The sequence below is a fragment of the Carassius gibelio genome, chromosome B4 (genome assembly GCF_023724105.1).
Source record: "Carassius gibelio isolate Cgi1373 ecotype wild population from Czech Republic chromosome B4, carGib1.2-hapl.c, whole genome shotgun sequence".
NCBI classification, from domain to species: Eukaryota; Metazoa; Chordata; class Actinopteri; order Cypriniformes; family Cyprinidae; genus Carassius; species Carassius gibelio.
Genome location: NC_068399.1, coordinates 25,397,792 through 25,410,566, shown reverse-complemented (window position 1 = coordinate 25,410,566; position 12,775 = coordinate 25,397,792). Strand labels below are relative to the sequence as shown.

The 12,775-nt window shown below is 35.1% G+C and overlaps 1 protein-coding gene across 2 annotated transcripts; it reads right to left on the bottom strand.

The window, feature by feature from the left end:
- Positions 1-2,953: 2,953 nt before the first annotated feature.
- Positions 2,954-5,060, bottom strand: LOC127956781 (uncharacterized). 2 transcript variants are annotated; one of them, XM_052554980.1, is made up of 4 exons: positions 5,016-5,060; positions 4,575-4,674; positions 3,628-4,272; positions 2,954-3,544 (listed from the first exon to the last, which is right to left on the bottom strand). In XM_052554980.1, exons 2-4 carry the CDS (start codon positions 4,606-4,608, stop codon positions 3,177-3,179), a joined length of 1,047 nt encoding a protein of 348 aa, XP_052410940.1. In that variant the 5' UTR covers positions 4,609-4,674; positions 5,016-5,060; the 3' UTR covers positions 2,954-3,176. The 2 variants fall into 2 exon arrangements, with proteins under 2 accessions (XP_052410940.1, XP_052410939.1); XM_052554979.1 differs by having other exon boundaries at positions 3,628-4,674.
- Positions 5,061-12,775: the final 7,715 nt, after the last annotated feature.

Here is a 12,775-nt window from a genome sequence, read left to right as displayed (position 1 = left end):
CTTTCACCAACATTTCTTCCAATTTAGTGAAGTTGTTAATTTCCATACAGTTGACCACTCTTCATCAGTAAAGATTATTTAGCTTCTGTCATCCATTTCTCTTTGATTAAAACTGTGAAGTGATATAAATATTATTTTAACTTCATATATGCATGACGAATATGTGTGTGATACATGGCAAATCAAATAAAACAGCTTTAATTATTCTATTTATATTGTTATCTCCTGCTAAAGAATGCTTGTCATAGGCCTATTTCATATTTTGCATAAAATGTAGACCTATGTTGAAAATGTTAAAGTGAAACATTAAAAAAAGTACAGTTTTGAATCTTTATTAATAATGCCTGTAATTCAGATTTGCGTCAACAGACAAAGCATGCAATTGCAATACTTTTCACTATATATATATATATATATATATATATATATATATATATATATATATATATATATATATATATATATATATATATATATATATATATAATGCATCATTAGCTCAGAGATAACAAATTTACTTCATTTTTACCCGCTGAGAAGACTATTTCATTTGATAATGTAAACTAAAGACTTTTATAAGTGATTCTGTAGCGGACATGCAAATTTGTTCTAGATAATGTAAGTTATAGTTACTTCATTTAAGTGTTCATTCAGCTAAGGAGTTTTATCCAGGTCTTAACAGTAACACTTATTACGTCAAGTCAAAATTATAGTGCTTTTTGCAGTAGAAATACAGCGTACCAAAACTGAGCTAAATTTTTAAAGCAAACAGTGTTGTTAATTTAATAAAATGTCAGTGTTGCAAATAAGATCCAATTCACATTACATTTATTCCAGAAGTTTTGTTTAAAAGTCATTTGTTGTGTGTATTAATTGTCCTAATATGGCATTGTTGTGTATGTGAGTAGTCTATTCTCAGAACAAATACTCTATTATACAAATAATAAATGCTTGACGTCCTCTGTGCCCTTGTGCATCAGTCACAGAGCTGAGGAGTGCAGCCGCTGCTTTATGCTTCTTCCAGAAAACCATAAATTCAAATCTGCTGTTTTGAATTGATTCAATCGTGATCGCCTGTTTTCATTCATTCGGTGTTGGCATAAACAGACTGTACAGCCTTAGTCAAATATGAATATCATCTATAATGTGTCCTTATTCAAATGCACTGCTCCCTACAAGGTCCTGTTCTGATGCGCCTCGGCTAAGTTCAGCTTTGATGTTTGGTGAGTTTATCTGACAAGTTATGATAATCTAAACATTCAAACTAATCTTCAAACATGTTTTGTATTAATTTTCTGAAATATTTAAACGAGACATTGTCTATTTCAAAGTTGCACTAGTTTGCAGGACAAAAAACATGAACCTGTTCAAACAAGACACGAATATATAAAGTGCAATAAAATAAACAATTTAATGTATATTTTCTCATTCAACAACTTGATACGAAAAGACAAACAGATCTCAAAATTGTCTTCCCTTAAATGGTAAACAAATAGTTTATTCTCTGTTTTAATAAATCCATAGAAATGGAAAATCTTCCGTAGAACCAATACACAGTAATGATTGCTCTTCTTCAGATTATTATGATATGAAATGAGATACAATGATGGTTATTAAAAAGGAGCAGTATATTCTGGTGAAATAAACATTTTTAAAAGCAACTTCCAGCTTTTTAGGATAGATTGAAGGGCTTTGGGTCTGTTTACATTTAGCGGTTGATGACTTGCTCCTTTTTTTAGTAACTTATATTGTTATTGAAATACAGTTTGATGTTATCACTGTGCTAAGTGTCAGTGCAGATTCTTTGCTCTGTTTTGTGATTTAGAGATTAAAAAAAGTGAAGCCTATGAAAGTGTCTGGACGAGGGTTTCGAGTTGTGATGGATCACAGATGCTGGATGAGTTTGTTCTCTATAAGACTAATTCTTCTGTATTCGCTCACACAGGAGACTTAGGCTGGGTGTAAAATGTGTTGCTCGTGTGATTTAATCGCAGTGATCACAGCACATCTCTTCAACAGCCTCAGCGCTATATAGGATTGTCAATAGTACAGTGCTGAGTCTGCAGTATGTGATTTAGGGTCTCTGTCACACAGACCAGATTCACACACACTCAGCCTTTCTCCCCAGAGCTTTTATTTTTTATTTTTACTTTATTAAGCATCTGAAAGTGTGACACTGATGTATAATGTTCCTTTTGTGCAGCAGCAAGGTGTTATGCAACATATTGCATTTTAAACTGAAACTTTGTCTGAGAAAGATGTTTTGAAGGGTTAAACTTGTTGATACATGCATTTGTTAATGTTTCAGTTTCTGCCCATATGTTCATAAAACAATGTCTGTCCATCCATAGAAAAATGTGTATTTAGATACACAAGCCTGTGCAAATATGTTTCTCATTAGGTAGATAGATACATAGATAGATAGATACATACAGTTTATTTTATTTTATATTTATTTTATTTGACCTTTTATTTTATTTACTTTTGTTGCTATTTTTCTATATTAAAATATATTCTTTTTTTATTTAATATTTATTTTATTTTACCTTTTGCTTAAATTTTTTTGCCATAATTTTTTCTCTACTAAAAACATTCTCCAGAAATTGATTTCCTGTACAATAATAAACTTTATTATATTATAAATTTACTTTTGTTGCTATTTTTCTATATTAAAATATATTCTCCAATATCATTTTAGTGTAAAACAGTGTGAAAGACTTTGAACAGTTTTTTTTTTTATTATTATTATTATTTTTTTTTTATTTTTTTTTGCAGTGTTAAGTTTAACACACGTCTACTGTTTTCCATACAGTCTTCGCAATAGACCTGCAGATCACACATTCATGATATTAATCAATTGGCTGCATGTCTCAGTTTACTTATAAGATCCACAAAATACAAATACTATCAACAAAATTTTGCAATAAAGGGACTCCGTGAGGCAATGTGCATTGATAAACAACTTTTAATGTTAATTCTTAATATGAGGCATAAAGGTTTACAGCAGGAATATGATACAAGGAAAGAAGGCAACAGAAGTATAGCATCACTTAGCTTCTAGTTCTACCTAAGAGCTTCTTTATACAGGACATGAATGATACCACTGTTAACTATTAAAAGCATGAGCGCTGAAAACTGAGCATATGATAAGCAAAAGAGCATAAAACAGAGGTGTATTACTTTACCTCACATAAAAATCTTAATTCCAATCTGCAGTCTTTATCACTCCACATGTATGTACCATTGTTTTTCTCTAAGGCACCACAGAAGTAAGATGTTTCAGGGTCTTTTCTTCCATCTTGCCAGTTGGTCCAGGGTCCCACCATTAAACCACTGGACCAAATCCAGAATCCGAAAAGTCGACTCTTTCTAAGCCCCACCCACACTGGCTCAGTGATATTCTGTCTTTTTAGCTCTCGCTCCACTTCTCTCTGATCATCCTCAGACTGGATACGCAGTAGTCCATCTTTTTTTGGATAACTCATGCAGTAATTCAGCGCAGCCTCCCAGGACTTCTTCTCAGTACTGACATAAATGAACCTTTCTGAAGAGAAGAAAAAAAAATAGTTGCATGCTTTGATTCGTTAAAGCATAGTGTAGAGAGCATAACATATGGACTTAACCTACTGTAGCAAAGAGGAGCACAGGTACTCAGACTCCTTGTGCTGCAATTATTTGGGAGAAATGTAAGGCATGCTGCTTTAACATCTTCTTTGTAATGGGAATATCCATCATCAGACCATACAACCTTGTAATTATACTGAAAGCCAATCCAGACAGAGTCACTCCCATTTACTGCTGTCTTCACTCGTTCATTTTCTGCTTCATTTCTGATACTGACTAAATTGCTTTGATTCTTTATGCAGTACAACTGAGCCTCAATCCAGGTTTTGTTTAGAGAGATTAAAATATGGTCTTGTTTATGACACATGAAATACATTTTGGAACTACAGTTGAAACACTCCCATGCTCGATGAGCGGTCAGCGCACCACAGCACCTTTCCTCAGTAAAGTTTCTGGAGAAGTTGATGAATGTGACAGGGTCGCCGTTTGACCATGTACAGCCATTGGCTCCAATCCAGCTACAGTTGTAAGATCCTTTCACTACCGCTTCAGAATGGTTCGCATTCTCTACTTGATCATAGATTGTGACGAGGTCAGTGTAGCTACCTTTACAAGCAGCCAGTGCATCAGTTATCTGCTTTTGTGGTTCAAGTAAGAAGAATTTTTTTTGAAGTCGATCTTTTTGGGCCTGGCTTGAAATGAAAACAACTGAGAAGAGATGGTCACTTTTTAATGAAATACTACTGACATCTTGACTGGAAGAAAAAATCATATCTTAAAAAAAACATGCACACATGTGCAACATATTGTAGACTTTAACAATTCATTTAAATATGCACTAGAATAGTTCTCATCTAGGACTTAAACTTTAATCAATCTACAATATCTTAGTAAAACAAGACAAATACTCATGCATTTTTCAGGCGCATAAACATGTGGTGTGTGAGGAATAAATAAGATGATGATTTAATAATGGAAAGCTTCTCAAACAGGTCGAATTGAATACTCACCCTGGAGAAGAAGCAGGGCAGGTAGAAGTACCATGGTAAAGCTCAGCTTAGATATTTGGTAAATGCTATCAATCTTATTCACGTGGTGCGATACTCCAGTCTAAAGAAGAAAGGTTTGTTTTATCTGGTAACTCTAATAGGAGTTGGACTGATCAGTGCATTGGAGTGAAAGTAAGCGAATGTAAAAAACAGGCTCAGTAACTGTGAAATGAAGTCATTCTAAATTCATTACTATCCTTTGTTATTAATACAAAAGCTTAACACTTCTGGTGTGACATACTGTATCTAAACAGTGTGTAAGAGTCTGCTCCCAGAGGATCGTATCAACATACAGACAATATGATCAGATGATTTACTTACTTTAAAAACAGTGTGTTAATAATTTAATTTCATTTTAAAAAGGAATAAGGTTAATAAAGCTGAGATAAAGTTCCTTCTTACCTGGTGAGCAGGTTAATAGTAAACCGCTTGACTGGTTGTGGGTTGTGTGCTGAACTGAAGGAAATAACAGACTTATTCAAATCATTTCAGGCAGGGACAGAAAGACAGCACTGTCATTCATCATAAACGTCATAATCAGTCATATTCTGCTGTATCACTGCATATAAACAAGATATCAGGAATACACAAGTAAACAGGTTTTTCAAGTTTACATTTCAAATCACATTTTTATTTTTTGTAGCCCATACTATACTTGTGAAGTATGCTCTTGTTGTGGCTAAAAACCTACAGTTGCTGTCATATATAAGTTACAGAAAGCAAAATATAATGCAAACATAATGATTTGATAAGTGATGAACGAAGAGTTCACCAAAAGAACGGTTCCAAATCCTCTGTGCTTAGTAAAAAGTTGTCTCGATGATGTTTCAACAAACATTTCTAACAATATTTGTTATTTATAGCTTACTATAACAAGCTTACTTTGGTTCAATTTGAGTTCATCAGTGAGAATGTGTTTTAAATGCCACTTGAGCTAAAATAAATGTGAAGCCATACATATGCTCTTTTCTTTATATACCAAATATATACTATTAAGTTATGTAATGTTTTTGTTGTTGTTGTTGCTTTAAAATTGATTGAATTGTTGCATGTGGACAGCTAACAGAGCTAGAGCTAGAACTTTCCTCCTGATACTCAGTCAGAGCTGCTGTTTATTTTGAAAATATTTGCATGAACAGGCTGCCTTAGTCAAATATTAATAATATTCATAATGTGTCCTTCCTTATTCAAGCCCTGCAATCCTATTCTGATGCGTTACAGTCTGAACTCACTATTTTACCCTTTTTATGGGTAAAATAAAAAAAGCAAAAGCCGTTTGTGATATGAGAATTTGTATTGCTCTCAATGTAGAAATCAACCGGATCATATAAGAGCTTTGTTTATACAGTAGCCTAGCTGAATATGAATATGAAGTAAACATTCAAATCAGTCAGATAAGTTTTATGGTTTAGGTTATACCACGCTATTGAGAGAAGCTGTGCTGCGATGTGGTGGATTTTTGCAGCATTACTCGCTGCAAATGGATATAGCCTAATATAGCGTATTACTTGTCACTCACTATGTAGTAAACAGAGTAAACGAGGGACTGATTCTGGAAACCAGAGGACAATGTTTATTCCAGAAGTGCGATGTGCTTTCTTACACCCCTTTCATTTTTGCATGGAAAATATCACATTCATGTGAAAAATGGTCTACGGCAAAACTAAACTTTGAACATTTTATAAAAGAGATTAAACAACATGGTACTACATTAGACAACATTAAGAACAAAAAACCAGAAAGACCTATGAAGATTTTTTTTTTTTTTTTTTTTACTTTAAATTGTAATTTTACATTGTTCCACTTTACATATTCTTATAAATGCTTATTTGTTTTTGTACTTTTTGTGAGTTGTATATGCTTGTACAAATCTTTGCATAATTTCTGCATTATATAAAAATTCCTGAATCAAATGTAGACTGAAGCAGATGGTACAATATAAGTAGGAGGGGATGTCCATGTTACAGAAAGCAGTTGATTAGACGTCACTTTGTGATTTTCCCTTCATCTGTTTAGCCGGAGGTGAGTGACAGTTGTTTTCAAATTTACTCTGAAAACTAATTTTGTTAATGTTTATAATAGCACTAGCACATTGATGACCTTAAAGCTGTTACATACACACTAAAACCAGAAAGAATTAAATTTAGAAAGTTTTACAGTGACTACAGCAAGTAAAATGTTGGTTTTAGTTTCAAAAGTCCAAGGTAGAAATATTTAGGTCTCTATATTTACGCTGTCATGTAGGTTCGCAGAATATTTTTGCAACCGATAATATGGAAGTGCGAAGAAAATTTTCCAATTATGCTTACTTCTAATTACAGCGGTACTGCATATGATGCTTTGTACATTTTCTTAAAAAGACAAAAAAAACTATATTTAGTTTTTAGCTTTTTAGTATTTATTTTTTCTCGTTATGCAAGTGCATACAGTCAGGATCATTGTAGAGTTAAAAGTTTGCAAACAAAATAGTTAACATGGCTTTATGTCACAAAAGCTGTGTTTCTGAACTACTTTGTCACCTCCCCTCTGCCAGATCATTTTTCCTTTGAAATTCATCAAGTTTGGAATATGCTTCATTCGGCCAGGCCAGGGTTTGTCTCTCTGAAGAATAAATCCCGCAACAACCTACCAAAGTCATTAATCCATGAACACATGAGGTAATAAGGCAATCAGTTATGTGGATAAAGCACGCTTTTGCAATTATGGGGAAACACTGGGACATTGCACTTGACAGTCAGGTTGAGGATAGATATGTTGTTACTGTACTTTGTGATCAGAATTATATTCACTTGGTGGATAATAAAACACAGGCAGCACCTCTCAGTTATTGTTTAGATTGTTAACATCTATTGCAGTCTAAAGTGTCTTGTTTCAAGTTCACTTGTCTGTTATCACAGAAACCCAAGGAGGATGCACATTCAAGAGGAAGATGGAGAGATATCAGAAACACTTGGATCTCTATTCCCTGGATCTAGAGAGTAGAGGAAATCTCCAGAAGATTCATCCCAAGGAACTCTCAGATGCTGCCTGCCTTTCTCTGCGCAGGTGAAAACATCCTGTTTTCTGACAATAATGGCGAACACACTACACTTTATATTTATATACACACACACTTTATTTATCTAACACACATACTTAGTATACACTTAAATTTTGCACACAATATATATGTACATACATAACTTCATTTTGTAATATACTTGCCTACAATTGTCATTTGTATATTGTTATTCACTCTCTACTTATTTGTATTTTTTATTCTTTATTATGTGTTTTATGTTCTGTCGCTGTCATTCTGTTGTACTGCGGAGCTTCTGTCACGAAAACAAATTCCTCGTATGTGTACATACCTGGCAATAAAGCTCATTCTGATTCTGATTCTGATTCTGTTATGTTGTATTCTTCTGAATAAATGTCATCAGAGTGTTATGTTCTCCACATGTTTGAGAATCAGACACTGATGTGAGTCTTTGAGGTGTTTTGTCTCTGCTTGGAGTTTTCTGGGGGATTTTATTTTTCTTTCTGGAGGTACTCAGGCATATGTGCAAGTTTCCAACTGGAGCCCAAACTCACAAAGTTCTGTTGTTGTCCACAAACCATCTAATCTCCATGTACTTTATCTGTTTTTATAATTTAATTTCTTCAACATTTCAGTTAATCAGTCCAGACGCTTATCCAAAGATCTTCTCTGGAGACACACACACACACACACACACACACACCAAGATTTGAGATTCAGTGAGTTTAAGATAAATACGATGAAAGAAATGATAGCATCTGAAGAGAGAGTTCAGTTTGAAACTATTCTTATCTTTGTGTTCAGATCTTTGAATGCTACATTAAAAATGCAGTTCATACAGTCAAGTGACCCCGTTTATTATAACACTTGCCATTTCAGACATGACGATGCATCTCTCTGCTGGCCATCCTGATGAACCTGGTAAATGTGTGAATCTTTGGTTGAGTGTAATGTTCACGGCAGGCAAAATAATACACAAATCTCTTTTTCTTTCAGTGTTACAGGAGTTGTTTCTGTTCGAGACTTGCTAAGGAAGCAGCCTTAGACCTCTGAGCTGTATTAAAGGAGGACAGAGAATAAGAGGTTTGGATGCTCAGTAAGAACATTTTCTGTTTAGATTTACAGCATTTGAGCTCCTAAACTCAAACTGTCACACAGACTGAAGAGCCTCCAGAGTTGATGTTGATATGTAGTGAAACTTCACACCAGAGCCTTAATATCTGCGATATCTCACTGTTCTGTTTCAGTGTGACTTATCTTTGATAAGATTATCAAATAGTATGATACTTTAAAATGGATGTTTAAAGAACTGAGGGTTGTGAATCAGTGCTGTTCGACAGAATCTATGATAATTTTATACCTGAAATGTTTTAGTTATGAAAAGATTTCATGAGTTTCATTGTTTACCGAAGAATTTTATTGTATGCTTCATTCACAGGCAGTTCACAGAACTCTATTGAGGAGGAAGAAGTTTCACTAGTGTTTAAAGAAAAATAAATAAATGAGAAATGTAATTGTGAAAGTGCCAGTTGCTCAATGGTCTGAATATCAGTGTTTGATGTGGACAATCCTGGTTCAAATCTCTTTCTTGCAGTGAAAAAATATGTTTTTAGACTGGTTTCGGACTCCCCCAAAAGAGGGAGTTACACACAGAAAGACCAGTGGCTCTGTTCTGTGAACGTCAGCTCTTGATGTGGGAAATCCAGGTTTGATTCACTCTGGTGGAAAAATAGTTTTAGTTTCACTGGCCTTTGAATAAATCAAAAAAGATAAACTCCCCCAAAAGGTAAGCAACACATGGAAGAGCTGGTGGCTCAGTGGTCTGAACATCAGTTATTGATGTGTAAGATCCAAGTTCAAATCTCTCTTTAAGTAGAAAAATTAAAGCACAAAACACAAAAGAGCCAGTGGCTCAGTTGTCTGAACCTCAGACTTTCGTGTGGACAATCCCAGCTTGAATCTCACTCTTGCAGTGAAAAGTTTAGTTTGACTCCTTTCTGACTGAATGAAAAAGACAAACTTCCCCAAAAAAAAGTGGTTTAGTGGTGTGAGCATCAGCTCTTGCCCTGGGAGATCCAGGTTTGAATCTGTGGAAAAGTTGTTTAGCTTCACTGGTTTTTCAATAAATAAAAAAGACAAAACTCAAAAAAGAAAGCAAGTTACACATAGAAGAGCTGGTGGCTCAGTGGCCTGAGCATCAGTTATTGACACAAGAACACATTTGAATCCCTCTTTATAAGGTGGGGGGGGGCAATTTATATATATATATATATATATATATATATATATATGAATAGCCAGCTCACCCACTTTAGTCTCCACCCACAAAGCAGCAGATTTTTACCTGCAAAATGTTCCACCTGGATCAGAAGATTATTGTAGGCCTGTAAATTAGATGTCTTCTCACACAGAGATGAGCATCAGCTTGAGACTCTCTGATCCGTGCCAAAATCACTGACGGCTGAACGATTCAGACTAAAACTACATTACATGAAAAGTATTCAGATGTAAACATTGCTGATAAAGTGGAACTTATTTTAAGACATGAGCTTCTGGTAAGGAGAGCTAAACTGGATTGTGTTAACTTAATTACAACTCACTCATAGCTTATCCAAAAGACAAAATCTCCCGAATTTGTCAGATGAATCCAAATCTCATTCAGAAGATTAAATTGATTAAAAGTAGCCGCAAATATTCAGAGAGCTGAGATGAGATCTGGAAATCATAAATGGCACTCACATTTTTTTTTAGCACACAAACTGCATTGATCAATCTCTAATTGAAAGCCTTTGTTTAAACAAATGGCCCATCAAAGCATTTACCCACAGAAATAGTCCAAGCTGGAATAACCACATGGGTCCAAGAGAAGGTGCATTATGACAAAACAGTGCACTTCACTGAATCCTGAAAAAGGTCAAAGATGAATGAGGGTTCAGCGGTTGCTCCCCTGCTTCTCCTGCCACCTCCTCATGACCCCCAGCAGCTCTGAACCAGAAATACCCTACGGACAGAAGGCAGAAACAGCTCACATTTCACTAACAAGCTCTTTCTGTAGGAGGCCACAAGTCTCAGACAGACAGACATACAAGATGAATCTTAAACAGTGTATATATATATATATATATATATATATATATATATATATACACACACACATTTTGTTCAGTTATTATTTAGAGAATCAGAGGGGGAAAAAATTGATTGTAAAGTGAATGGTTGCAGAGATATGACCATTTGGGACAATTCTGCCAAATTTAGTGTTTTGGACCTATGGTTTTTGCTGACCATACACTTTTAGGGTAGAAAAAGAAGAAGATGAAGAAAATCTACAAAAACAATAAGGTTCTGACCCCTTTGGTGCTTGGACCCTTAATTAGCGATGAAGCACTTATTAAACACCACATTAGACTACTTACTTAAAGTTGAGCTACTGTCATGCTAAAACTGTAGGTTAGTAGTGTTGCTACTTTTAGTTAGTCACTGACAAAAATAAAGAGAGAAGAAGAAGAAAGAGTCTGCATGATTGGCCTTAGGGTTCCTTGACCTGAACACTGGAAAAAAAAAACTCATCTTAGCAGCATTTTAAGACAGAGTATACAGCATGCATTTCAAATAGATAAAGAAGTCTGAAATAGTTTGCTGAAGGCTTGGACAACAACTTGTGTTTCACTCTGATGGGTAAGGATGGGAAAAGGTTACCTTGAACAAAGAACAACACAGGGAAGAAGTCCGGTAGCATGCATTTCAAAGTTGGACAAGATTTTCTTTCTGCTGCTACTTTTCCCCCTTGAAGTTCACTTACATCCCCCATATTGTCGATGTAAGACCACAGACCAACAGGGGCAAGCTCTCACTGCGAAAACACTGCATAACTGAATAAGAAGATAAAGTGATTTTATTATGTGTGGAACTTGTATCAAGCCTGAAATATGTCTTATTTGAAACAATGAAAGAGTAGTTCTTTCCATGCATGTTGCTTCATAAGAGCCTATTGCAAAAATAAATGATGTGGATCAAGTGAATTTTCAAAATATTTTCTGCTGAGTTCAGTGTATGGTGCAGGGCGAGAAACATACCTTATCGTAGCACCAAGTGGCTCATGTGGGCTGTAATGTGTTAATACAGGCACAAAAATAATGTTCACAGAAACATAATGCATGACATAGTGGTTCCCAACCCTGGTCCTGGAGGCACCCCAACACTCTACAGTCTCCATAATCAAAAACCTGATTCAAGTCATCAGCTCATTAGTACAGACTCCAAGAAGACCAGAAATTGGTGTGTCAGAAAAGACAGACATGCAGAATGAGCTGTGTTGGGGTGCTCCAGGACCAGTATCAGGAACCCCTGTACTAAATTACTACACTATACAGAACAGACTACTTTCACATCTTGCAGCACTTTTGTTGCTTGTATTGTACCTAGTGGACAGTTGCCTCATATTCAGCTGTGGCAGTTCCAGATGGTCCAGCTCTGCAGCCAATTTATAAAACTGTAGGAAATGATGCAAGACTAGAGCAAGTCTAAATACACAACATATGCAAACATAAAATTTCCAAATGTCTTGGACAAAAAACCTACTTGTTTCTGAAAAGTAATAAAGATCAGCAAGATGGTGACCTTGCCTTAATATGGCAGTTCAATAAGCATTTGTGTTTTGATGCTATCAAAATCATGAATGTGATGTCAAGATGCTGATGCTATTGATTCCTGCGCTCGGACAACAAACGCAGCTAGAGCGCCAGATTTGAAAGAATTTACGGCATCTGAAGAGAAACCTAGAAGTGTCAAATGCGGATTAATGGCTTCAAACAACAATTGTGCCCCAAAAGCAAAAGTAAGGTGACAGAAGTGTAGATGCTTCATAGATATAAGGTAATAAGTTATATTGACATTTGCTTAAGAAAGCATCGCTTCTTACGGTAAGGCTACCATAAGTATTACATTTCTTTACTTACTTCATCTTGCTCATTAGAGTTATAAAATATCACTTGCAGTTTTCACCTGGTGGGCGATAAAATCTGTAAAAATAAAAATGTTTTTAAATCATGCAGTTAGGCTCTTTCAGGCACCAAGAAGATCATAGCAATGGATAATAAACCACAAGGCACAAAAGACTTGAGCATTCCTATAGCAACTCAAT